The sequence below is a fragment of the Lynx rufus genome, unplaced genomic scaffold (assembly GCF_022079265.1).
Source record: "Lynx rufus isolate CCGP_SWC_20201006 ecotype Redwood Valley unplaced genomic scaffold, mLynRuf1.p SCAF_4, whole genome shotgun sequence".
NCBI classification, from domain to species: domain Eukaryota; kingdom Metazoa; phylum Chordata; class Mammalia; order Carnivora; family Felidae; genus Lynx; species Lynx rufus.
Window position 1 is genome coordinate 5,386,572 of NW_025814856.1, and position 25,731 is coordinate 5,412,302.

General features: G+C 59.2%; 1 protein-coding gene across 2 annotated transcripts; it reads right to left on the reverse strand.

Annotated features, from left to right (window-relative positions):
* Nucleotides 1–526: 526 nt before the first annotated feature.
* CAMSAP3 (calmodulin regulated spectrin associated protein family member 3) lies at nt 527–15,239 on the reverse strand. 2 transcript variants are annotated; one of them, XM_047096640.1, is made up of 19 exons: nt 15,092–15,239; nt 9,397–9,650; nt 8,943–9,065; nt 8,768–8,863; nt 8,567–8,599; nt 7,626–7,673; nt 7,236–7,374; nt 6,239–6,378; nt 6,061–6,154; nt 5,932–5,986; nt 5,717–5,790; nt 5,395–5,464; nt 3,869–5,306; nt 2,514–2,653; nt 2,144–2,433; nt 1,564–1,663; nt 1,197–1,309; nt 993–1,111; nt 527–887 (listed from the first exon to the last, which is right to left on the reverse strand). In XM_047096640.1, the coding sequence occupies exons 1-19, from the start codon at nt 15,237–15,239 to the stop codon at nt 582–584; spliced, it is 3,780 nt and encodes a 1,259-aa protein (XP_046952596.1). In that variant the 3' UTR covers nt 527–581. The 2 variants fall into 2 exon arrangements, with proteins under 2 accessions (XP_046952596.1, XP_046952597.1); XM_047096641.1 differs by lacking the exons at nt 7,626–7,673; nt 8,567–8,599.
* Between the last annotated feature and the right edge of the window lie 10,492 nt (nt 15,240–25,731).

Sequence of the window (25,731 nt, forward strand, 5' to 3'; positions counted from 1 at the left end):
CCTGGACCCTTGGGTGTGGGGCTCGTAGGAGAGAAACATGGGACTCCTTTGCAGAGGCCGAAATGGGGGCAGGCGGCTGGAGGAGAGAAGGTCAAGCTTAGCAGCTGGCCGCAGACCAAGTGCCGGGAGAGGCCAGCAACATCCGCACGGAGGAGGGAAGTGCAGTGAGCGGCGGGTGGGGAGGCCACAGGGAGAGGCTGGTCGAGAGGCAGCCAAGGAGCAGCCACGAGGGGCCTTGGCATGAGCCGCATCAGGGCTCTTGAGGCGGCAGGACATGGCGGGCGAGGCTGGAAAACCCCCTCAGAGAGGTCACCGGACGCCCCAGCCAGCCTCAGGGAGATGCCAGCACTCGAGCTCTTTCTAAATTATTTTATTCAAGAAGGTGGGGAGGACAGACAGGGGACTGAGCTGAGCCCTGAGTCCCTGAACCTCCCAGCTCAGCCCCCACAGCAGGACAGGACAGAAGTTAGGGGGTAGGGACTCCAGCCCTACCCAGACAAGGTTGGGGACAGACGAGACCCAGGAATGCCCACGGATTGTCCTCCAGGCTGTCCTCCGCCCTGGGAACCACCGGGACGAGGCTACTTGGGGGTGCTGCTGCCCTTCTTGGGGGTGGTGGGCTTCTTGCTCTGCCAGAGGTGGCCCTGGATGGTGAAGGCGTCTACACTCATGGACATGGTCTTGGCAGGGATCTGGGTAAAGCGCTTGCGGTCCGAGTTGTACTTGTAGATGCCCTCGACCATGGCGGGCGTGACTGTGCGGGGGCCGTAGCCGGCCAGCCTCGTCAGCTCCTCTGTCTCCCCGGACAGCGTGTAGAGGGCCCGGAACTGGCAGCTCGAGTCGCGGAAGAGGATCAGGAAGTGATTGGCCTTGCTCTTCTCGATTTCCTGGTCGGGTGGTGGAAGCGGTTCACCGGGGGTGGGGGGGTGGGGGGGTGGGCGGCAGGGCCCTGGCCCCAGCCCGCCCGCCCCCACTGCCAGCCCCAGGCTCACCTCCAGAATGCGGTTCTTCTGCGGTTCGTTCACCTTGCCCGCGAGGCAGCAGTGCGACAGGGCGTTGTGGATGATGAACTTGTTGGACTTGGCGCTGGGCTCCTTGTACAGCCGCGGACCTGGGGTGGGCAGGGTGGTCAGCGGGGGGTGACGGGGGGCGGGCAGGGCCTGGCGGGGGTGCTCGCGATCCCCAGCCCCACTTACCTGTGTACTCGGGCACCGACGCCGGGGACGAGGCGTTGCTACCGTTCTCCCAGTCGCGTTCCCGGCTACCAGGCAGGCGGCTTGGGGACATGAGGCCAGATGGGGATGGAGCCCTGTGGGGGGGACAGGAAGGGATGGGGATGCACTCGGTGGTGGGTGAAGCCTTCCCACGCACAGAGGGACCGGGGAAGGGCCGAGCCCAGAACACCGCACAGCGGGAGGCAGGTGCACCTGCCGGAGCCCTGCTCAAATGCAGAGGACAGAGCCCCACTCGGCCTCGAATGTGTCCTCTAATCCCTTCGGCGGAAGAGAACACAGACTCGGGGCGCCTGAGACGCGGGCACCTGCCCACCCCGGCCAAACTCACCGAGACGTCGGCCTCTTCACGCCAAGATTATTGGGGGCCTCGTTGGCCACGGTTGACAGTGACAGGGTGGACTGAGAATAGACTTTGCTGAGCCGGGAGCCTGGGAGAAGATGGCACGGAGTCATCCCCACCCAAAGCCCCTGGTGTCCCCAAATGCCTGGGGGGAGGACCTTACCTGGTAGGCTGTGGAGGGCACGTGGCGTCAGCCCTTCCCAAGACCCTCACCCTGTGCCTTCCAACCGAGACCTCCCCCTACCCACGGGGGCAGGATCTGTGCCCAGCAGGCTGTGGGGAAACCCCCACTAGAAAGCTGTTGCCCCTGAACGTACCCGAGGGGGCCTCATCCACGAAACCCCGGAGACAACTCTGGGCCAGCTCTGCCCAACACGCCTTACCCCCACTGTAGCCCCCACATCCCTCTGGAAGTCTAAAGGGCACGGGCAAGGCCCCCGTCACCCCACGCACAGTCCTCCCCTCTCCCACATACTCGGGGGTGGGGGGGCGCGGTCTCCACAGCCCTGGAAAAGGGCACTGAGCAGGCACCATCCCTGCGCCCCACCCCTCCCTACGGGCTCCTTACCCAGCAGGCCACGGGCAGGGCTTCGTGCCAGGGCCGAGTCGTCACAGCAACCGGAGCGCGGCCGGGGGCCCCTCCGCCCACCCCGGCCCGGCCCCCCGGTCCCCGCAGCCCGTGGCCGGAGCACTTTGTCAAGGTCGTCCATCAGCTTCAGCTGGGCCCGGCGTTCATACTCGAGCCGGGTGAACTCCCCCCTCCTGGGGCCCACCTCCTCCTCGACGGGGGCCCTGGCGGCAGGGGCCGGGGTCGCTGCGGGGGCTGGGGGGCCCGGGGCCGCCTCCTCCTGGGCCAGCCTGCAGACCGAGAGTTATCAAGCGGTCAGACAGGCCGCGGGTTCGCGGGGGGCCGGGGGCCCGGGCAGCACTCCGCTCACCGGGCAGCCTCTTCCCTCCGCTGCTCCTTCTCGGCCTCCTGCCACTGCTTCCGCCGCCGAGCCTCCTCCGCCCGCCGCTGCTGCCGTTCCAGCAGGCTGGCCCGCTTTTGGGCCATCTCGTCCTCGGGCTTGTCTTCATCCTGGGGGCAGGCTCGGAGTCCGGCTGGCCGTCCCTCCCCTGGTACGTCCATCAACCCAGCCTGACAACCACTCACCCACCCTTCCGATTTTGTAATTGGGCTGAGGGCGTCCCCTTGGCTCCTGCTTCGTGCAGAGTTCTACGTGCGGCACAGGGACCAGAGTGGACCCGGGTGCTGTTCACACAGAGCACTTAACCCAGGGCGGGAGACGACCTGATACATCAGAAGCAGCTACCAGTCTGGGGCACCTGGGAGGCTCAGTGGGTTAAGCATCTTATTCTTGGTTCTGGCTCAGGTCATGATCTCACAGTTCATGAGTTTGAGCCCCGCATCAGGCTTTGCACTGACAGTGGGGGAGCCTGCTTGGGATTCTCTCTCTCTCTCTCTCTCTCTCTCTCTCTCTCTCTCTCTCTCTGCCCCTCCCTCACTCTCCCTTCTCTCTCTCAAAATAAATAAAAACTTAAAAAATATTAAGACAAAACAGCTACCAGTCTACAGGGCGGGGAGGGATCTATCCCAGCCTGGGGGCACTAAGCAAGGCTTCTTGGAGAAGGTGACCAGGGAGAGAGAATGACAAGAAGGCGAGAGGTAAAGAGAGTATCCCAGGCAAGAGGGAACAGCAAATGCAAAAGCCCTGAGGCTAGAACAAGCCTAGCAGGCCTGGGAGGGTCAGAGGTGGGCAGAGCCTAAGGCCACGGAAGGACTTTTATTCTAAGAGCAAGAGAAGCTACCGAAGGGTTTAAACGAGATTGACAAGGTCCAGTTCATAGTAAAAAAAAAAAAAAAATCTCTCTGCTCAGTTGAAGATGGCCAGGGATGGAGGGGTGGGGTGGACAGCAGAGGCCGTTCAAGATGCGGGTGCAGGTGTCCAGGTGAGAGCACCGGGCCAGGCTGGGGGTGACGTGAGGATGGGGAACAGGGACCAGACATGGGAGGGCGGGGAGGGGAACCGGCAGGGCCGAGGCGGGCAGAGCGTGAAGGAGAGCATGAGACAGAAGGAAATGGAAGACCCCAGCCCTGCTTATCCGCCCGCCCCTGTCCGTCGTCTGTCACCCACCCGTCTGTCCACCCACGCCCACCCCGTCCATCTGTCTATCCACCCACCCACCCATCTGGCCACGCCCACCTTGTCCTTGCCCACTCCCACCTGGCTCTCCGCCTCCACGCCTGTGCCCACCCACCCCGCCCCTTCCCCAACCTGCGTCGGCGACTCACCTTGTAGAAGAATCCCAGCCCGGCCCGGGGCTCTCCCTCCGAAGACGCCTCCTCCTCCAAGGAATCCTCAGCACCAGGGGGGCTCCCATCTCCCTCGTCCTCGGCCGTGGGCTCTTCCAGGCTGCCCAGTGGGATCTCGATGAGGCCAGGCCGGGCCGCGGGCTCCTCTGGAGGCGACCCCTCCGCCAGGAGGATAGAGGAACGGGTCTGCACGGGCACCTGGCTCGGCGAGAACTTGCGCAGGTGGGGGAGGCTGTCTACATCGTGGGGAGGCGTGAGCACTCTCGTCAGGGGAGCCAGCCGCAGCTCCGCCGGCCGTGCGTGTTTCGGGCTTCGGGGTGTCGGGCTGGGGCCGGGCCCGGGGCTGCGCCGGGCAGCCGGGGCGCGCCGAGCAGGGCTGGGAGATGCGGCTTTGGGACCCACCGTGGGACCAGGGATGACCCACGCGGCGGGCGGCGGGGCAGGCCCAGGGGCCTCGGGCGGAGCCAGGAGCCGCTGCTGCTGGTCCGTGAGCCTCTGCATGTCCCGCTGCAGCGAGCTCAGCGCGGCGCTTAACTTGCTGACCGCCCGGTTATAGTCCCCCAGCCCCTCGGGGGGCACCGGGCCCAGTTCGGGTGAGAAGGTCACTGCCTTGGGCCGCGGGGATGGCTCGCCCTGGCCCTCACCCGCCGGCCGCTCCCCACCGGGGACTGGGCCTGGCTCCGCCTCTGCCTCCGCTTCCCCTCCGGCCTCCCGAGGCTGCACCTGCAGGAAAGCGCTCTTGCCCAGTCGCTGGCGGTGCTTGGCAAAGATGGCCTCGATCCGTCGCTTCTGAGCCTCTATGGCCCGCCGTTTCTCCTCCAGCCGGGCTCCCAGCTCGCTCATCTCGGAGCTCAGGGCCTCTGGTGCCGCGGGGGTGGCCGTCGGGGACCCTGCCTCGGCCTCAGCCCTCACCAGCTGCTTCTTGCGTTCAGCAAAGCTGGTCATCTTCACTTCGGAGTTGTTGGCCGCTGGGGACGAAGCCGCCGCCTTCGGGGAGCCCTCGGATAGGGCCGACGGTTTCGACATCTCCGCCACCGTGCAGGGAGATGGTTTCAAGGGGGCCTCGGGGTGGGGCACGTAGGCGGGTGCTTTGGAGGCCCCCTCGAGTGGGTAGGAGGAAGCCAGCGGCAGTTTGGAGGGCCCCTCGGGGGAGTGGAGGTAGAAGCTGCCGTCGGCAGCCCCATCTGGGAGCAGCCGGGGCTCGGCACTGTGGATGATCTGCAGGGCCTCCTCGATGGTAGGCAGGTCGCCAGGCTCCGGGGCTGGCTGCACGGGGGTCCGGGCTGGCACAGGGCGCGGGGGGCCCAGGCTGTCCGAGCTGACCGAGCGGAGTAGGACGGGGTCTCCCATGACGACATCCACGTCGCTGTCCAGGCCAAAGGGGGTGCTGAACGACACTGCCTGGGAGAGGGGACGGCTGGGCGGCAGGAGGGAGGGGTCAGCCCCTGGGACAAGCCCCGGCCCCACCCCTGCCCAGCCTGGGCAGGCCCCTGAGACGCACTCACCTGAGCTGACGGTTCCAGGCCTTGCCGAGGGCCTCCATGTGGGACATGGACGGGGAGGACTTCAGTGAGCCTGGGGAGGGGTGGTAAGCGGTCATTCAGTGGCCACTACGGCGCTGGGCACCCTGGGTGGGGTCCGCCGGGGGGTGTCACTGATGGGCATTATGTGGAGAGAGAGCTGGGGGCCACTGTGGGGGTGAGTGTCACCACCGGGTCATTCAGGCGCCTGAGGGACCCAGTGGAAGGATCAGGAGGAGAGACAAAGTCAGCCGGGGGTAGTGGCTGCGTAGGGGTCTCCAGTGACAAGCTGTACCCCTGCCCTCACCTGTGGATCCACGGAGTGGGGACTGGGAGCCGCCGGGTGACAGGAGTGGGTGGCGGAAATTGAAGACAGGAGAACTGCCAAGAGATGCACGTCAGCCAAGGGCCCCTCCCTGCCCCGCCCCTGCTCACCTCTCCCAGGAGCCGAGAACAGAGAGCATCCCCTAGCCCTGTCACAGGGCCACGGCCACGGAGACTCACCCAACGGGGAAACCATACCTGCAGCCACTGCTGTTCTGGGCAGAAGAGGCCTCCGTGGCCCGGGGGGAGGCCGCTGCAGCAGAGAGAGGAGGGTCAGGCAGGGCCTGGCCTCCCTACCCCCGCCCCACACCCCGGGCCAGGCCTCACCATGACCATCAGGAAGGTCCTTAGCCTGCACGAAATCAGGTTTCAGCACCTCAAAGCACATGAACATCTCGGCGAGCAGCACCACCAGGTTGATCTGGAGGCAGAAGGCGGGGTCAGCCACTGGGACCCACGGCCCCGGACGCCAGCCTCGGCCCACGAGGCCTCGAGACGGCCTTACCTTGAGGGGCGGTGGGACGTACAGCAGGTCCTCGAGGGACAGTGGGCAGCCACGAGGAAGGCGGGAGGCACAGAAGTCCTGCACCAGCTGGAGGTTGTAGAGGCTGTCCGCCACAGACATGGGGTCCTTGAGGCACACCTCTGTGGGGACAGGATACCTGGGTCCCCAGCTCTATGCGGAGGAGGACGGGGCCCTGGGGAAGCGAGGGCCCAGCAGGCGACACGCACAGAGGCTCTCCTACGGGCCGGGCCTCAGGCCAGGTGCCCTTTACAAAGCGGATACTACAACGGGCTGTCCCTCCGGCCTCTGCAACTATTCCCAGCTGCCGGGAGAACTCGTCCCCCAGGAACTCAAGTCAGAAAGCTTCTCCTAGGGGCGCCTGGGTGGCGCAGTCGGTTAAGCGTCCGACTTCAGCCAGGTCACGATCTCGCGGTCCGTGAGTTCGAGCCCCGCGTCGGGCTCTGGGCGGATGGCCCAGAGCCCGGAGCCTGCTTCCGATTCTGTGTCTCCCTCTCTCTCTGCCCCTCCCCCGTTCATGCTCTGTCTCTCTCTGTCCCAAAAATAAATAAACGTTGAAAAAAAAAAATTAAAAAAAAAAAAAAAAAGAAAGCTTCTCCTAACTACCTCGCCCTCCCTCAGAGCACCTAACGTCCAGAATGTTTTTCTGGATGAAGTTATTGTCTTTCTCTCCCAACCAGGATGTGAGCTGCCTGAGGTCAGGAGCATGTCCGTATTGTGCACCCTGGGTCTCCGGCACCTAAAACGGGATCTCGCACCCAGCTTGCATTCTATAAATATCTGCTGCAGGCGTGAATTCTATGAAGCACAGAGAAGTTTAGACACTTGCGCAAGGTCACACAGCTAACGAGGGGAAGAAATGTTCAAACGCAGGCCCGCCAGTTCTGAAAGCTGCACTCCTAATCACCGCAGCACTCTGGGGCAGATGCCTGGGTGTCGAGCTCCCACGGACAGCTGCGGCCCAGGCCCACTCACTCACCCTCGAGTCGCAAGAGCTGGGGACAATAGCAGTGGATCGTGGCGGCCAGCGCGGCCCCACTCGCCAGATCCTGGAGGGTGGTCACGGTTGGAAAGCAGGGGGCGCGTCGGGCCACAGCTCGGTCCTTGCGGTATCGGATCTGTGGGTGGGAGCCGGGTTAGGTCAGAGCTCAGGCCGGCCCCCGGGGCAGCGGTCATGCAGGCTGGGTGGGGAGGCCTGGGGTTTCCGCCGTGAGGGGGCGTGAAGCTGGGGGTCCCGGAGCCAGAGTGGGGCCAGCCTGGAGCAGGGGAAGGGCAGCAGCAAGAGGCAAAGGAACTGTCTGCAAGCAGCCAGGCCAGCGGCGAGGGCTGGGGCGGGACTCCTGGGACCCCGGGGCGGGGGATACATTACCATGGGGGGTTTGCTCCCCGACTCCTTCAAACAGAAGGCAATTGCGTGCTGGGGGGAGAGGAGCAGCCGTCAGCGGGGCGGGAGGGGCGCTGACTTGCTGGGCCCCCAAGCACACCTCCAGGGGAGGGGAGAGAGAGCCCTGACTCCTGTCACGAGCCCTGGCCGTCCAGCTCCCTGACTGCGCTCTGGCCGGCTTTGGGGACCCCAGCTCCTCCCAGCCTGGAGGGACCCCACACAGCCAGCCTCCCATGCAGGGAATCATCCCCCCCCCCCCACAAAAGACCCAGGCCCCAGCTCGGGGAGGGGTTGCGGAGGAAGCGGGGAGGCAGAAGGAGAGGAGCCCCCGACCCAGGCCACAGAGTGGAAGGAGGGAGGCTCCAGAGTGAGCAGAGGCGGGACTCCGTCCACCCGGAGCCCCCGCTGGCAGTGGCCACTTGCCCCTTGTGTTTCAGGGATGGACGCCCCCTCCCACCCAAGCCGGGCTTGTCCGCAGGGAAACTGGAGTCTTAGGAAGGTTCTTCTACCTTCTTCTGGGTCTGGGGGCCTTCCTCTTGGCTAAGGGGTCAGGATCCACGTGCCTGATGGGCTAGGGACCCCCTTCAGGGGTGCCGGAAGTCTCCCGCCTCGGCAAAGACGAACGAGCCCAGAAGCTCTGCCCTCTTGATTACTGGGAGGAGAGGCTCATTCCCTCCCATCCCCCCCACCCCCACCCCCGCCTCCCCGGTCAGGTAACTGGGGAGTGATCTGCCTTCTCAGTGAACGCGCTTCTCTTCTCTTGGTCTACGGAGAGGTTCCCTCTGTCCCCCAGGGCCGGGGTCCCATATCCTCTGCTCACAGCTGGGAGGAGGTAGGAGAGGGAGCGGACAGGCAGGCAGAACAGACAAGACAGACCAAGCGACAAGCGAGGCAGGCAGACGGGGCGGAGGAACAGCCCCACTTACAGGAACCAGCTTCCAGTACCAGCGTGTGGGGCACTGATGCCAGAGAGGCAGAGGGGAGAGCAGCGGGAGAGGCACAGGGGAGACGGCAGAAAGAGAGAGAGAGTCACCTCCAGCCCCCCCCCGTGCAGCCCTTCCCCTCCCACCCAGCCCTCCCTCCGACCGTCCTCGCGTCCGTCCATTCGTCCGTCGCCCTAGTCTCACCGAGGGCTGTGCGGGGGCCACCCCATCTGCAGGGGCCGCGGGAGAGGCTCTCTGGGCAGCTTCCTGCTCAGTCTTCTCCTGCAACCGCCGGATGGTCTGGGGAGCAGGGAGAGGTCAGCACTGTGCTCCCTGGGCAATGCCGGCCCCCAGCCCATGCCTGCCTGACCCCACCTACCGTGTCCACCCAGAAAAGGAGCTTGTGCTCCAAGCTGGCCAGGGCCAAGGGACCGGGCAGTGTCTTTGTCCACTCGAAGGCGAAGGCAACCATGAGGGCGTCAATGACAGCTAGGTGGGCTCCCTGTGCAGGGAAGGGCTCAAGGGTGAGACCACAGCCAGGGGTGGGGGTTCCCCTGGCCGCCTCTGAGGAAGAACCAGAGGAAGAACCTCGAGGTGTGCGGGGAGGGGCCTGAAGTAGGAGGGGCTTTGGGGATGAGCCAGGGTTAGTGGGTGGGGCTTCGGGGAAGGAGCCAGGACAGGGGTCCGGGAAGAACCACTCGTGGTGGGCCCTGTCCTCAAGCGCGTCCTCAAGGACCAGGGTGGCGTCTCGGGAGGAGCCAGGCCTGGTGGGAGGAGCCGGGGGAGGAGCCGCGTCTGGTGGGCGGGGCCTGACGGACCGGGGCGGGGCCTACCATGAGGATAGGCTGGTGCCTCAAGTCGGCCTCCTGCACGGGACGCTCGGGCAGCGCGGGCACCGTGCCCCTCCGCGCCAGCAGGGCCAGCAGCGCGGAGGGACTGGGGGGGGTCTCGAGCTGCGGCAGCACCTGGCGCCAGGCCCGGCAGTAGAGCTCGGCCGAGAGCAGCAGCCGTGTCACCGGGGGCTTCACGTGCTCCTGTGCGTACTGGTCGGTGTAGAAGGGCTCCCACAGCTCCGAGGGCACATGCTCTGCGGGGCGAGGGGGGTGACGGCGGGTCAGGGCCCAGGCATGCGTCGGAGGACGGCACGGGACGGGGAGGCTAGGGGACCCGGGCGCGGGTGTGCGGGAGCTCGCCACAGGAAGGGGCTCCGGGCAGAGGGGCAAAGGCCAGGAGGTGGGACAGGCAGTGCCTGGGGGGTGGGGGAAGGGCAGTTCTGGAAGGGGAGAGGCCACCCGCGCAGGGGCTTGTTGGGAGGGCGGTGGTCTTGCAGGCCCTCCGAGGAGAACAACGACGACGACAAGACAAGATCCCTTAATCCACCTAACTCCCCGGGTGCCCTGCAGGCCTAGGAAGCAGCAGCCAGGGCACAAGTGGTAACTCCAGAAACTGAGGCACAGAGAACGAAAGCAACCTGCCTAAGGCCACACAGCCGGCCAGTGCCGGCACTGGGATTCAAACTCAGGCCTTTAGCAGCCCCCCCTCCCCCCCGCACCCTCTGTCAGCTTGGAAGCGGGGGTGGGATGAACTGTGGAGTCGGGGGACTGGCAGGCGGGCGGGCCAGGGAACCGGAAAGCTGGCCAGACTGCAGACCTTCTGAGGGGGGTGAACGGTCGGAACCTGGCGACTGAAGGGAGGAGGCGGGGGAGGGACAAGGAGGCGTCCAGGGCCCCATCAGGTGTGAGTGGGAAGGTGGGGGTACAGGCGGTGAGGCAGCAACAGCGGAGCGTGAGGGGCCGGGGCTCTGGAGAGAGGTGAGATCACCTTGTAGAGGCGGCCACAAACCCCCTGAAGACGCTGAATGAGACGGGCAGGGCAGGGAGAGGCTTGAGGAAGCCCATGTGGGGGGATGGGGGGGCACGGAACCCCAAGCAGGACCCATGGGTGGGGAACAGAGAGACCAGAATAAGTCACCAGGACGATTCTCTGGGAGGGTCCAGGAGGAGGTGACTGAGGCCAGCCTAGGGGACCTGCCCTCGTGGGGGTCTTTCAGGGAGGCCCTAACTCTTACTCCAACCAGAACAGCTGTTTTGTCTACTGGGGTTCTATGTGTCTGAAATAACGGGAGGGGGCGGGTTTCTACCGCTTAAAAACATCGGCACACAACACACCAGGCCTTTCTCACGCGCCTGTCTTCACAGCCAGGCTCCCCGGAGACCCCCTGCCCTCACCTGTAAGGACCCAGGCTTCCTTGCCTTCACTCCACCCCGCCCCCTGAAGTCACACTTGACCTTCCCACGTAATGCTCCACCCCTGTGGATAGCTGTGTGCGCTCTCTGAACAGACTTCTCCTTCCACCGACCCCCGCCCCAACCTGCCCTCCCAGCTCCCAGCCTCCCCAAGGCCAGCAGCGGCCCTCCAACGCTCGGTTGTGGGCTGTATCTCGCCCGGGCGCTCTGCCCAGCACCTCCTTGTTCCGGAAACCTTCCTCCCCCCGCATCTCCCCGCCTTCCATCTTTTTCTCTGTCCCGCCACTCAAGCCAGGCCTCTTCCCCTCGTGCCCCTTCAATGCCAGGTTCCTGACAGCTCGGTCGGAACAGCCCTGTAAGTGGACACGTGCACCCCCCACCCCTGCCTGCCAGCCCGCCCGCCCGCCCAGTGATAGCTTCCGTGGCCATCTGAGCACTGCCACCTGCTGCAGCCCAGGCCGTGTGTCCCACTGCCCTCTGGGCATCTCCCATGATGCTCGATACCTTGCTCCAAACCTGCTCCTTCTCCCTCGGAGAGAAATGGAGGTAAGAAATCAACATCCCTCCTCCCCCCCCCTTCCCCTCCAACACCTAAGGTCCTCTGCTTTCATTCTCCTGGCATCTCCCCAACCCACACCCTGTTCCCCGTCTCCCCAGCCCCTGCTCATTTCCTGCTCCCACTGGCAAAATTAAACAAGTTTCTTTCCTGCAGGACTTGTCAGGGCCTTCGAGATGACAACACGTGAGCTAGGGCTACCCAACAGCTCATGTTTATCGAGCGCTTCCTCTATGCCTCTATACCGCACCACGGCCGGCACTTGGGGGTGGATAATTCTTTGTGTCTCACAGGGGGCGGGGTAGGCTGTCCGGTGCTTCAGGACGGTCAGCAGAGTCCCTGGTCTCTAGTCACAGAACGCCAGTGACACCCTCCTTCCCAAGCAGTGACAACCAAAAAGGTCTCTAGACACTATCAAAGGTCTCCTGGAAGGCAAAACCACCCCCGGGGTTCAGAGCCACCGCTCTCTACTAAAAATGTTTATTGATCATTCACCATCGGATAGTGCTGGCCGACAGAAATACAATTTGACCCGCATATGTAGTTTCAAATTATTTTCTAATGTTTATTCATTTTTAAGAGAGAGAGAGAAACAGAGCACGAGCAGGGGAGGGGCGGAGAGAGAGGGAGACACAGAATCCGAAGCAGGCTCCGGGCTCCGAGCTGTCAGCAACTCAAACTCATGCTCAAACTCATGAGCCACGAGATCATGACCTGAGCCCAAGTCAGACGCTCAACCGACGGAGCCACCCAGGCGCCCCAACCCACACATGTAGTTTTAAACTTTCTAGGAGCCACATTAAAAAGGTAGAAACGGGGGGCACCTGGGTGGCTCCGTCGATGAAGCGATCGACTTCGGCTCAGGTCATCATGATCTCACAGTTCGTGGATAAGAGCCCTGCATCGGGCTCCGTGCTAACAGTGCACGGCCTGCTTGGGATTCTCTCCCTCTCCCAATGCCCCTCCCCAACTGGCGCTTTCTCTCTCTCAAAAATAAATAAATAAACTAAAAAAAAAAAGAAATGGATAATTACCTTAGTATATATTTAACACAATATATATCTGATACTATCATTTCAACAATTGACATAAAAACATTGTTAGGGAGGTATTTCACTTTTTTTTTTTTTTATCAAGTCTTCGGAAGCCACTGTGTGTTTTTTACATTCATAGCACATCACGATAAACACCGGCCACCAGACCAGACCACACAGCTCTACAGCGCCTCTGACATACACGGCCACCTCGTATGTGTTCGCTCGTGTAATCCTCACGATGCCGATTCTTCTCCCCACTGTACAGATGAGAAAACCAAGGCCCAGAGAGCTAACTCGCCCAGGATCACACCGCTAATAAACATCCGAGCTGACGTGAACCCAGTTGCCCTATGGGTCAGAGTGACGTTCAGGCGTAAGGGACTTAGGTGGTGTCTCCCAAACTGGGTAGAGATGGCACCCTTTCTTATCTCTGAGCTTCGGTCCCACAGAGGCCACCTGCCGGCACTCGTGCCCAGCCTCCTTACACCTGTGCCCCCAGGCTGCCAGAACCACCTCCCCCCACCCCCAGCCACCATTCCCCAGGGGGGGCAACTGCATAGCTGATCTCATTTTGTCAGTCCCCAAACCCAGTCCATAGCTCCCCAGCGCCCTCACATCCCCCCACCTCCCGGCCACAGTTCAAGAGGCCCCCTGTCCCGCCAGCCTCTCTCATCTCCCCCCTCCCTGGGCCCCCACCCCACCACTGGGCCCCGCACATTTTTCTCTGAGAACTCCCTGATGGGCCAACCCCCAGGCCTTTTCACATGTGGCCTCCCCCTGGCAAACTCCTATGCGTCCCTCAAGGTTCAAACTTTCCCTTCCCTCCCCTCCCCTCCTCGGCAGTTCGGGGCTTTCCTCCCCCAGCCCCACGGCACGGCACGCCTCTACAACACAGACCTTATCACCCTAAGCAGCCAGAGATCTGGTTTCGTGTCCCATCCCCCATTTTCCCAACTCCACCCCCATCGCTCTGTCCCGGCACCAGCCTGGCACCCAACAGGCATCGGTAAAAAGTCCCAGAGTCCGTGAATCAAGCACAGCTCTGTGGCCCATTTCCCCCTCTGGGCCAGGCGTCCCACCTTCCTCAGCCCCCTCTGCTTAGAAAAGGTGGGTACGAGGCCGACTGAACGTGACCCTCACCCTGACCCTCACCCTCGGGGAGGAGATCGCACAGTGCAGGGAGCTGGGTCAGGGAGAACAGGACTGGGTGAGTCGGGGCATCTCCTCAGGAGACCTCCCTTTCCTTTCTATGAAATGGGACGGCATTTTCTGCTCCATGATAATATCAATGTTATTAATAACAGTGCCCCAACGGGTCACGGCAGCAGTGACAGCGAGTAGCTGTTTACCAGGCACTGTGCGCCAGAACCAATCTGAGGTCTGCTGTCCAGCAACCTTGTGAGGAAGGTGCCGGGATCCCAGCCGCCCGAGCACTGCCCTGGCACTTAGTGGGTGCCCCACAGACATTTGCGAAACGGATAAATGAGTGAACATAAATGCCTTCTTACACACGGGGGAAACAGACGCTTAGAGAATTGACATAATTTGTCCATAACCCGGTGGAGCTGGGACTTAAGCCCAACTCTGATTCCCAAAGTCGAGCCTTCTAACCAAGGCCACATAACCCGGGACGGGAGAGGCTGGGGCAGACCCAGATCTCTGCCTACCAGCCCCCTTTCTTCCTCAAGCAGATCCTCAGGGAAAGGCAGGCCCCAGAGTGGACCCTGCATGGGAGGGTGTTGGGAGAAAGACACAGGCTTGGGCGGACCCAGGAGATGGGCAGCTGTCCCCGAGCCCCACACCCAGAACAGGTTGATCTGGGAAGGCCACTGAAGGGGTGGGGGGATGGGCTGTGCTCAGCAGGTGCCAAGACCAGTGGCCAGGCGGGTGGGAGAGCAGGCGTCCCCCTTAGGTCGCCTGGGAAGGCCCAGACCTTAATTAACCCCGCCTGCCCCACAGCAGGCCCTGGCTCCCAGCTCTGGCCTGGGTGATGGGGCTGCCCTAGGGCCCTGACTTTGCCCACACGCGCCCTTGAATCCCGGGGACCCACCGCACCCTCCCCCTTGGGTTGGCCTGACTTCCCCACACACGTGGCCCTAGGGGAGGGCTGGAGGCTCTGCCCCGGGTGGGAGAAGGCCTTACACCTGCGCCCCCACCCCCGCCGATCTCGGACAAGCCAATTCCCTTCTGGGCTCCCAGGCAAAATGGGGTAATAAGTCACAGCTGCCAGCCGCTGGCCGGGGCCATGGAGGCGAAAGAAGAGGCTCCCAGAGCTGCCCTCGCCGCCCGCAGCGCAGGGAGGGCTGACGCGGGGTGTGGGTTCGGCTGCGGGGCGGTAGGGGTGGGGGGGTCCTCGGGGGCGCGTGATGTGAATGTGTAAAGGGGGGGGGGTAGGGCGTGCAAGGCCCGCCCGGGAGACCCCGCCCCGCTCACCTGGGCTCCCGGACGCCGGGGTCCCGGCGCGGATCTGGGCCGCCGGCCCCACCCCCACCGCGCTCCCGCAGCCGGGCGGGCAAAGTCCACCGCCCGGGCCGAGCAGGAAGCCCGGAGGCCCGGCGCGGCGGGGCCCGAGTCCGGGCCCCCCCCCCCCACACCCGGCGGCCGGCGCTATTGTTCCCACGGCCCCGGCCTCCGCGGCCCGGCGCCCCGCCCCCCGCACCTGCCGCCCCTGCCGCCCCCGGCCCGGTACCTGCGCCCCCGAACGCGGCCCGCAGCACCCACGCCAGGCTGGCCGCCGCCTTGGCCCGCGAGAAATCGTACTGGTCCAGCGACTTGATCTCGGGCACCAGGAAGGTCCTCCTCAGCGGCCCGGGCCCGGGGGGCGCCGCCTCCACCATGGCGGCGCCGGGGCTGCGGGAGCCGGCTCCGCGCTCGCTCGGGCTGGGCTGCGCCGCGCTCGCACCCGGGCCGGGCCCGCCGCCGCCGCCACCGCCGCCGCCGCCGCCGCCGAGCCAGGTGCGGCCGCTCGCGCTCGCGACGCAGCGTCGGCCCCGCCCCGGGGCGGAGCCCAGGTGCGCCCCGCCCCCGGCCCAGACCCCGACCCGGTCCTCCCCGCCCCCCTCCGGCTTCGCCTGGCCGCCTGCAGAGGGTGGGGCGGGCCCGGACTGCGGTGTTGGCGGGAGGCTGCGGAGGAGTGCGTGTGCGTGTGCGTGTGCGCGCGTGCGCTGGGGAGGACGAGGGACCCTCTGTTTGCGGATGTGTGTGCTGGCCCGAGCGTGTACGCTTGGATGTGAACGTGAGCGTCCGTGCGTGGCTGCACCTGTGTCCGATGGCGAGTTGGGAGCGTAGAGAGCGTGTGTGTTTGTAGCCGTGTGTGCGTCTCCGAACGCATTCGGGTGGTGAACGCGCGAGTTTGAGGGTGTCTGCGTGTGCTCTCTGGGTGGGCGTGTGACAGCACCTGTGTGTGGGGATGCGTGTGCGTCCGTGTTTTTCATGTGTGTGCAAGGATCGTATGGTGTAGGTGTCTGTGTCCAGAGGGTATAGTGGTGGCGAGTGTGCGTGTGCATTTGTGTTTTGTCAGTGGATTTGCGAGTGTACGTGTTTGTGAGCATCTAAGGATGTTTTGTATAAGGATGTGATCGGTGTCGATGAAGGAGCACGCGAGAGAAATTGTTTGAGAGCAGGTGTATTTATGCAGGAGCGTGTTTACTTATATCTATGAATGGAGCTAATGGCAGTTACTGGGGACACTTGCAAATGTCTGGGCCCTTTTTGTGGATATTTGTTTAATATTTGCTTGTGTCAGGGCGCCTGGGTGGCTCAGTTGGTTAAGCTCTGACTTCGGCTCAGGTCACGATCTCATGGTTCGTGAGTTCAGGCCCTCCGTCGGGCTCTGTGCTGACGGCTCGGAGCCTGGAGCCTGCTTGGGATTCTGTGTCTCCTTCTCTCTCTGCCCCTCCCCTGCTCGTGCTCGCTCTCTCTCTCTCTCTCAAAAATAAATAAATATTTAACAATTTTTTTAATTGCTGTGTATCCCATTGTGTTTTTGTGTCAACACATCTGCCACGTGCCTCTCAGCTGTGTCTAATTGTGAACGTAGAATCGTGTGTTAAGTCTTTGCAGACCTGTATATCCGCGGTGTGTATAACCGGGTGTGATCACATGTGTATAGTAAGTGCACATACGTATCTGGGTTTGTATGTTATCTTTTCACAGGAGTGTTGACATGTATGACTTTCTGCGTGTTTTTGTGTGACGCTGATATTTACGTTTGAAGTTTGGGACGTTTGCACGGATCTGTGTGGAAGCATGAGTGTGTCAGAGTGTCCATGGGTATCTCTTTTCTGAATGCAAATTGAGTATCTGAGCTTCCCTCTTTGCGTGCAGGTACATGTGTGCCTGGTGGCAAATCGAAGACTGTAGTGTGCGTGTAGGTATGCACACGCAATAAGTTAGGTTTTTCACATTTTTTAAAATTTATTATTGAGAGAGCATGAGCGTGGGAGGGGCAGAGAGAGGGAGAGACCCAGAATCCGAAGCGGGCTCCGGGCTCCGAGCCGTCAGCACAGAGCCCGACGCGGGGCTCGAACCCACGAACCGCGAGATCATGACCTGAGCTGAAGTCAGACGCTCAACCGACTGAGCCACCCAGGCGCCCCAAGAAGTTGGGTTTTGAATGGCTCTGTGAGCGTGTGAGGGTACGTGTGTGTACCTAGATGCAATTGAGTGCCATATATGAGTGAGGCTGGGTGGGTGAATCCCATGTAAGGGAATGTAAATGTGAGTTTCTGCATTCACAACTGTAGAGGGAGTTTCATTCAACACCCACACCTATACACACACACAGCAATCGGGGGGCTCTCGACTCTGTACAAAGCGCAAGAGCGAGTCAGTTTCCTGAGACAGCCCCCCTCTCAGGCTCAGATGGTCCCCAAAGCCTATTCTTTGTAGAAATTCCTGGGGCCCCTTAACATACATTGCACAGGTGTGTTTGAGGCATGGGTCTCATGGTCCAGAGCGTGTGACTGGAGAGGGGGTGGGTGTGCCCAAGGGAGGGGAGCTGGGGCGTCGGCCCTCCTGTCTGGATGTGCCCGTGCAGGAGTGGGTGTGGGCGCACAAAGGGCCCAGTGTGCGTGTGTTTTCGTGCAGGTGTTGATACGCGCGACGCACGTGTCTCGGCTCCTGTCCCAAGCCCCCTGAATGACCTGGACATGTCCTTTCCCCACCGGGCCTTGGTCTCCCCATCGGTGGCACTGCCGGGGGGTCCGGGGCTCCTGGCATCGGGAGGTGCCCGGGAAGGGAAGGGCACACCGTCACGGGGTGCCACTCCCATGAGCGTGGCACGTCCCGCTGGCTCACATGCGTGTTTGCTTTTCTGGGAAGCTTCTCATGACCTCTGTGGACCCCAAGGACAAACACGAGCTGGGACACACTCCTGGGGATGCTCTGTAAACACACATGCACAAGGCTCCCGCCCCGGGAGGGAACCCGCAGGCCCTCGCCTGTCCTGGACTGGAGGGCCTGGGGGAGTCTGCTGGTGTCAGAGTAGGAACTGGGCACGGTGCCCCCCCCCTCGGGCGCCAGGGGCCTCCTCAGGCCCAGCCCCCACACTGGGCCAACTGGAACTCCTGGCTGGCTAGACTGCCCCACCCACACACAGCCGGCTGGAACCTGGAACCGAGGTCCCACCCGCCCCTGAGGGCCAGTTCCTGGGGCCCACGCAGCTCCAGACACACTGGCTCCCCTGTGAGCAGGTGGCCTCCTCCCCTTAGACCCCCCTCCGGCCCTCCCCAAGCCCTTGCCTGCCACCTCCTCCCTCACCTGGGGCTTCCTTTGGTTCTCACACCTCCTAACTCATCAGACAGGCTCTGGTTATGAAGCTGGAGGTGGGGATGACTTAGAAGGTTCATAGGTCGGAATTCAGGACTAGGTTTTGGGGAAGTGTATGAAGCCCCCAAAACTCATCCGCAAAATTCTGGGTATGTGTGCACTTTGGGGATCGTATCAACAGGTAACAGTTTTTGAGGCTATTTTATACCCAGCACGATCTCATTTAATTCTTACAACATCCCGACCGTAACGAGTTTTAGACCCATTTTGCCGACAGAAAAATTGAGGCCGAGGGCCCCAACATGACACAGCTACGAGAATAAAGGAGGCTTTGAGCCCAAGGCACCTGGATTCACCCACTGAACCTCCATGCTGTCTTTCCGTTCTGAGGCTGGCCTACCTTCCCTAATCGTTCGTCACCCTCAAATGGGGTTGGATGAAGCCCGAGGCTGGGGGGCCTCCGAGCAGAGGAAGGTTGGGATCTCCCCTCAGTACCTCTCGTCCACACTGAACTATAGTGATGGGGATTCAAGTCTGGCCACTGATTTTGTCTACCTGCCCACACAGTGTCCCATGGCGGCCTTTCTGAAGTTTGGCCTCAGTAGAGGGAGATTATTCTCGGACTCCCCCCATCCAGGGATCTCAGGGAGACAATTCTGAAGTCTTTCAAAATAACATTAAAAAACAAAAACAAAAACAAAAAAACCCAGGGGTGCCTGGGGGGCTCAGTCGGTTGAGTCTGACTTCAGCTCAGGTCACGATCTCACGGCTGATGAGTTCGAGCCCCGTGTCGGGCTCTGTACTGACAGCTCAGAGCCTGGAGCCTGTTTCAGATTCTGTGTCTCCCTCTCTCTGAGCCCCTCCCCCACTCACACTCTGTCTCTCTCTCTCTCTCAAAAATAAAGATTAAAAAATTTTTTTTAAAAATACAGGGGCGCCTGGGTGGCTCAGTCAGTTGAGCGACTGACTCTTAATTTCGGCTCAGGTCATGATCTTGAGGTTCATTAGATTGAGAGTCATGTCAAGCTCTGTGCTAACAGTGTAGCCTGCTTGGAATTCTCTTTCTCCCTCTCTCTCTGCACCTTCCCAACTCATGTTCTCTCTCCTCTCTCTCTCAAAATAAATAAATAAACATTTTATTTTATTATTTTCTAAGTTTATTTTTAAGACAGAGAGAGGGGCAGAATGCAAGCAGGGGAGGGGGCAGAGAGAGAGGGAGACACATAATCCGAAACAGGCTCCAGGCTCTGAGCTGTCAGCACAGAGCCCGACGCGGGGCTCAAACTCACAAACTGAGATCATGACCCGAACCGAAGTCGACCGAGCCACCCAGGCTCCCCCTGACACATGCATTTAGAAGCAACTGTTAGTACGCCAAAGAGATGACTTCAGCAGGGGAAAAAATATTGGGACGATAATAAAACAAAGCAAGAGTGCGAGTGCTGAAGGCAGCTGGGGTGAGGGCTGCTTCAGCTTGGGAGGGGGAGGCGACTCTGTGGGTGGGACAGATGGACAGAGACAGGAAGAATGAAAAGGAATAGTTGTGGTGGGTGGGCGGCTTAGTCTGTTAAGCTTCCGATCCGGGTTCTAGCCTTGCATCAGGCTCTCTGCCGTCAGTGCAGAGCCTGCTTTGAATTCTCTGTCTCCCTTTTTCTCTGCTCCTCCCCCACCCTCAAAAATAAATAAACAGTAAAAAAAAAAAAAAAGAAAAGAAAAAAGGAACAGTTGTAGGAAAAGCATTCCAGGCTCGGAGAAATGCAAGAGCCCTGGGGCAGGTGCAAGCCTAGCCTCCTCAGGGAAGGTCACCGCAGGGGACGTGCAGAGAAAGCTTCTTTGAAGTGCTTCTCAAATTCTCTCCAGTGAGGAACGAGTCGCCTCCCCCCCATCCATAAAATGCAATGAAAATTAATTTCTAGAAAAATGATGTTGAAAAACACATGCATAGTGCCAGAAAGCAAGGAACGACCTGCAAGGATTGGGTATGTCAGAGGCCGTAGGAGCCCCACTGAAAGAAAGAGCCCCTAGTGGCCACAGCTGGAGCGATCTGAGTAACGAAATTAATGTAACATTGGCTTATAACCCCAAGAATAAAGTAAATATCCATGAGTTCGCACCGATGCAAAGAAATGATCAAATACGTTAACGGTTGAGGGGCAAGAGGCAAACTTGATGTGCAGAATTCCAAATCGTTCATGAACATGCTGCACCCCCCAAAAGAGGTCCAGCTGCACAGCGTGATGCCTTTCCAAGAAGGATGTTGTAGAAAGAGAGGAGAAAAGAGTAAGTTTTCAGTGGAGAAGCCTCGTGACAAACACGCACGTCACCTGCTGGCTGGGTGATCAAGGCCACCATCAACAGTCATAATTAGGCGGACGGTACGTCCTCTCGTGATAAAATGCAATGAAAATGGCACTTTGCCTCTGTGATCTTCCCTCTCCAAACCCATAACCCTAGCCTAACCGTGAGGAAAAGATCGGAAAAATTCCAACAGAGACGCACCCTTTGGGATCCCTGACCAATACCCCTCAAGACTGTCAAGGTCGTCAAAGACGAGCAGAGCTCAAGAGACCATCCCGGCCAGGAAGAGCCTAAGGAAGCGAGCCAACTCAATCTCGTGTGGGATCCTGGACCCCCCAAAAAGGACATTCTGGTAAAGCTGGAGAAATCTGGATAAAGCGTGTGCTTTAGTTGATACTAATGTATCAAAATTCGTTCACTAATTGTAACAAATGTCGCATACTAGTCTAAGATGTTACTAAAAAGGGAAACCGTGTGTGTGCGCGCGCGCGCGCGCGCGCTCACGTGCGCTGGGAGAAGGGCGTCTATGGAAACTGTGCTATTTTCTTAATTTTGCTTAGACCTGTTCTAAAGCCTGATTTTAAAACATTTAAAAGACAGGCAAAGCTTGAGCCCGATGGTCAAAATCACTCTATCAAGTTACTATAAAGCTTCTCTCTCTACACTTACTGTTTTCTATACTTTCTCATCTGGACGGTGGTCAGCAGCTCGGGACCGGCCCTGGTCTGTGGCAGGTTTTGAGTGGTTCTAGACAAGGGTTCCTCACCCTCACCGCTGTTGACCTTTGGGGACAGATTATTCTTGGCGGGGGCGGGGGGGGGGTGCCTGTGTATTGCAGGGTGTTCAGCAGCATCCCTGACCTCTACACAACTGGGTGTCACTTGCAGCCCCCTCCGACCGTGACAAGCAACAATGTCTCCAGACATTGCCCCGCAGGTCAAATCACTTTCCCATCGAAAACCACGCACGTGCACGCACGTACGCAGGCAACCAAGTCAAATCAGGGAACGTGGTCCAGGAAGCCCCGTGCGTGTTTGGGAGTTCCAGGTCTGCCATGAAGGGCCTGGTATCTCCAAAACAACCCTGCTGATGCCGGCTGGTTTGTGGCAGCTTCGTTCGGAAGGCCCATCCTAGGGTGTGGCTCTGGGCCCGGAGAGAACGGAAAGATTCAGAATGTGTTTGGGAGAGAGAGGTGATGGGACTTGCCGATCATGGGGGCAGGAAGCGAAGAGGGGAAGGGAGGGGCTTGGGGTAGATGCACAGATTGCTGCCGCCTTTCGCAACTGGGTAGATGGCGGTGTCATGCGCCGAGATGGGAACGTGAGATGAGGGGCCAGGCTGGGCGAGGGAGGGGAGGGTGAGGAGTTTCGCCTTGGACAGGTGGAGTTTCAGGTCCCGGAGGGCCATGGAGGAGAGCGGAAGTTCACGGGCTTGGTACACATCGTGATGAGGGACGCCCCACGGGCCTAATCCCATGCACAGTGCTCCCCGAGGGGCGAGGCCAGAAGAGCAGAGCCCCCTTCTCCCTCCTCCCCTGCAACCATCGCGTTGGCTGCTTTTCTGACGTGGCCCCTCGGGGAACACTGTGCATTTGATTAGGCACATGGGACATCACTCATCACGATGTGTACAGGTTCACGAACTTCTGCGCTCCTTCCCCGCCCCTCTCCTCTCACACGAAAACGCAGTGGGACTTGGGAGGCTCCGAGATGTCCCGCAGCAGGTACACAGATACATAAACTGCGCTCGAGTGGGACACTGGAATATCATTCAGCTCTTGAAAAGAATGCGCTTTCACACCACAAAAAGCCATGGGAGAGTCTTAAGTGCTTGGTTCTAAGTGACAGAAGCCGGTCTGAGAAGGCTCCAGAGGGTCTGATCCCAACTCTAGGGCATTCTGGGAAAGGTGAAACCGTGGAGACAGGAAAAGGATCAGTGATTGCCAAGGGGTTGGTGGGGGCGGGAGGGATGAAAAGCCGGAGCACAGAGGAGTTTCGGGGCAATGAAAATACTCCCTAGGAGACTATAATTGTGATCACCTGTCATTACACATCTGTCAAAACCCACAGAATGTATGACACCAAGAGGGATCCCTGACATAAACTATGGATGCTGGGTGATGACGGTACCTCAGTGCAGGTTCATGTCGATAGTGGGAGAGGCCGTGCTTCTGTGATGGCAGGGGCTCTCTGGGAACTCTATATTTTCTGCTCAATTTTGCCATGAACTTCAAGCTGTTTTGTTTTTTTTTTACATGATTTTAATTTTTATTTCTTTATTTATTCATTTATTCATTTATGTTTATTTCTTTAGTTAGGGAGAGACAGAGACAGCACGAGTGGGGGAGGGGCAGAGAGCGAGGGAGAGAGAGAGAGTCCTGAGCAGGCTCCACACTGTCAGTGCAAGGAGCCTGATGCGGGGCTCAACCTCCCAAGCCATGAGATCGTGACCTGAGCCAAAATCAAGACTCGATCGCTTAATCGATGGAGCCACCCAGGTGCCCCCCTCCCCCCAAAACTGTTTTTTAAAATCGTCTATAATACACACACACACACACACACACACACACACACAGTCTGTATTGATGTAGGTCAAGGGAGACAGATTATCTCTAGAATGCCTTCTATGTTTTGCACATCGTTGGTGGGAAGAAATTTTCTGTCCGCTTCGTCTCTGTTCTTCCTCCCTCTGGTAGGAGACGGTCTTTGGGCAGAGTGAGGCCATCACTTTGCACGTATAGAGCATGAAGACCTATGTGATTGCAGGGGATGGAGGGTAGAGGGAGAAGTGGCTCTGGGAGAAGGCGGGTCTGGCTGTTTCTCTGACATTGGTGAAGCCTGTGAGGACTCAACCCGGATGGAGCTTGTGTAGCACCCCCTAACTCGTTGCTGCGCCCCACCGGCCCTTGCCAACCCTGAGAGCACAGCAAAAGGACACACTGGGAAAAAAACAAGTCACATATAAACTTTGGGTCCCATGATGCCGCCGTCTGCCAAGACCCTTTGGCTCGGGAGCTCTCAAGAGTCATCGCGGCCAGGACCTGGGATGTCCGCGTGGAAGGCAGAAATTGAGCCCCCGTGGAAAACAAGACCCAGGCTGAGGACAGAATCTGGGAGAGGAAAAACAGAGGGTGGGGGTTTCTGGAAGGTGGGAGTGCTCCCCGGTGTTTGGGGCCTGCTGGAGGGTTCACAGTAGATACAGGAACAGAGAGTCCGGCAACGACCTTGAGGAAGGCAGATTCAAGGGTATGTGTGTGGGAGGTACAAGGGAGGGAGTCAAAGAAGACAAGAGGCAGTGGAAACTTTGTCTAAAATCTTCCCTCTGCAACCCCTCTGCGTCTCCAACCACCCTCCAACTGCTCCCCAAAGCTATTCTTCCCCACGACCCCATCCTTCCACCTCCGGGAGGCCTCCCTTTGTGTGCCTTTGCCACAGCCTAGCTTTCTCTGCAAGTCAATCCCTGCTGTGGAATTGCAGGGTATTGGAGAGGAAAGGAACCGTAACCATCGGCTAGTCCAAACCTTCCCCCCAAGCTAAAACAAGCTCCCTCTACAGCATCTCTGTCCCCTCTTGTGCAGCCTATCTTTGATTCTTTCTGTGGGAAGGGAGCTCACTACTGAGAAAAACAGCTCCTTCCAGCACTAGAGGCTCCAGATCTATTCTTCTGGGAGAATCATGCACGCAGTAGGTCCTCAGCTCCTGTTTGTGGAGTCTGTGTCACTGTCCCCCCGACTCATTTCTTAACCTCCCTAGCAAATTACATATCCCAGACGCGAAGCTAATTGCCAATGTGCGGGGTAACTTGCAACTGATAGGTTTCCATTTCAAATACATGGATTAATACAGCCACCTACTATGTGCCAGGAGCTGGGGATTCATCCTGGATGAAGACAGACGCCGTCTCTGTCCTCATGGAGCTTATGTTCCTGTGGGAACACAAGACACAGAACAGCCAAAGACACAATTATTTAATTACAGTTGTGGTGAGCGCTCTGGGAGAGAGAGATGTCGCCTGGATTATAGACAGGGAGACCATACGACAAGGTGGTCTTAATGAATGCTCAACACTCTTGTTGAACGTGCGGGCATGAAACTGGCCACACGAAGTTGCCAAGCAAGTCATAAGAACAAATCTGTTCCTTGGGGGCAGAAGCCTTCCGCAAGGAGGTTTGTCTATGGCAGACTGTTGAAGTTATGGCTCCCAATTTGTTCACATCTGCTTGTCTCCACCCATTCAGGGGATCCCCATCCACACTCAGGGCTTAGCCCTGTGACTTATTTTGGCCAATGGGACGATGGGATAGGTGACAGAAGCAGAGGCTTGAAAAGTACTTACATAGTGGAATAAAAGACGGGAGATTGCTATAGGTCCTCGGACATTTACAAGGATAGTGAGGGAAATTTATGAACAATTTTATGTCAACAAATCAGAGAACTTACATGGCATAGACAAATTCCTGGAAATGCAGATGCTTACTTAGGAAGAAATGGATGACCTAAATAGTCCTCTGTTTAAAAATGGAATTCGGAGGGCACCTGGGCGGCTCACTTGGTTAAGTGTCCAACTCTTGGTTCCCGCTCAGCTCGTGATCTCATGGTTCTTGAGTTCCAGCCCTGCTTGGGGGCTCTGCGCTGACAGTGCAGAGCTTGGGATTCTCTATCTCCCTCTCTCTCTGCCCCTTCCCCATAAAAATAAATACATAAAAATTAAAAAATAATAAATATGGGGGGCGCCTGGGTGGCTCAGTCGGTTGAGCATCTGACTTTGGCTCAGGTCATGATCTTACAGTTTGTGGGTTCGAGCTCTGTGTCGGGCTCTGTGCTGACAGCTCAGAGACTGGAGCCTGCTTCGGATTCTGTGTCTCCCTCTCTCTTTGCCCCTCCCCTGCTCATGTTCTGTCTCTCTCTGTCTCTCAAAAATAAATAAAAATGTCAAAAAATTTTTTAATAAAAAAATAATAAAGATGGTCAGAAGAGTGATTTTTAAATAAATAAATAAATAAATAAATAAATAAATAAATAAATAAAATTTATGATTAAAAACCTTCCTACAAAGAAGGGGTGCCTGGGTGGCTCAGTCAGTTAAGCATTTGGCTCTTGATTTCGGCTCAGGTCACGATCTCATGGTTTGTGAGATCATGCCCTACATCGGGCTCCTCACTGAGAGTGCAGGGCCTGGTTGGAATTCTCTCCCTCTCTCTGCCCCTCCCCTGCTCACGTTCTCTCTGTCTCTGTCTCTCTCTCTCTCTCAAAATAAACTTAA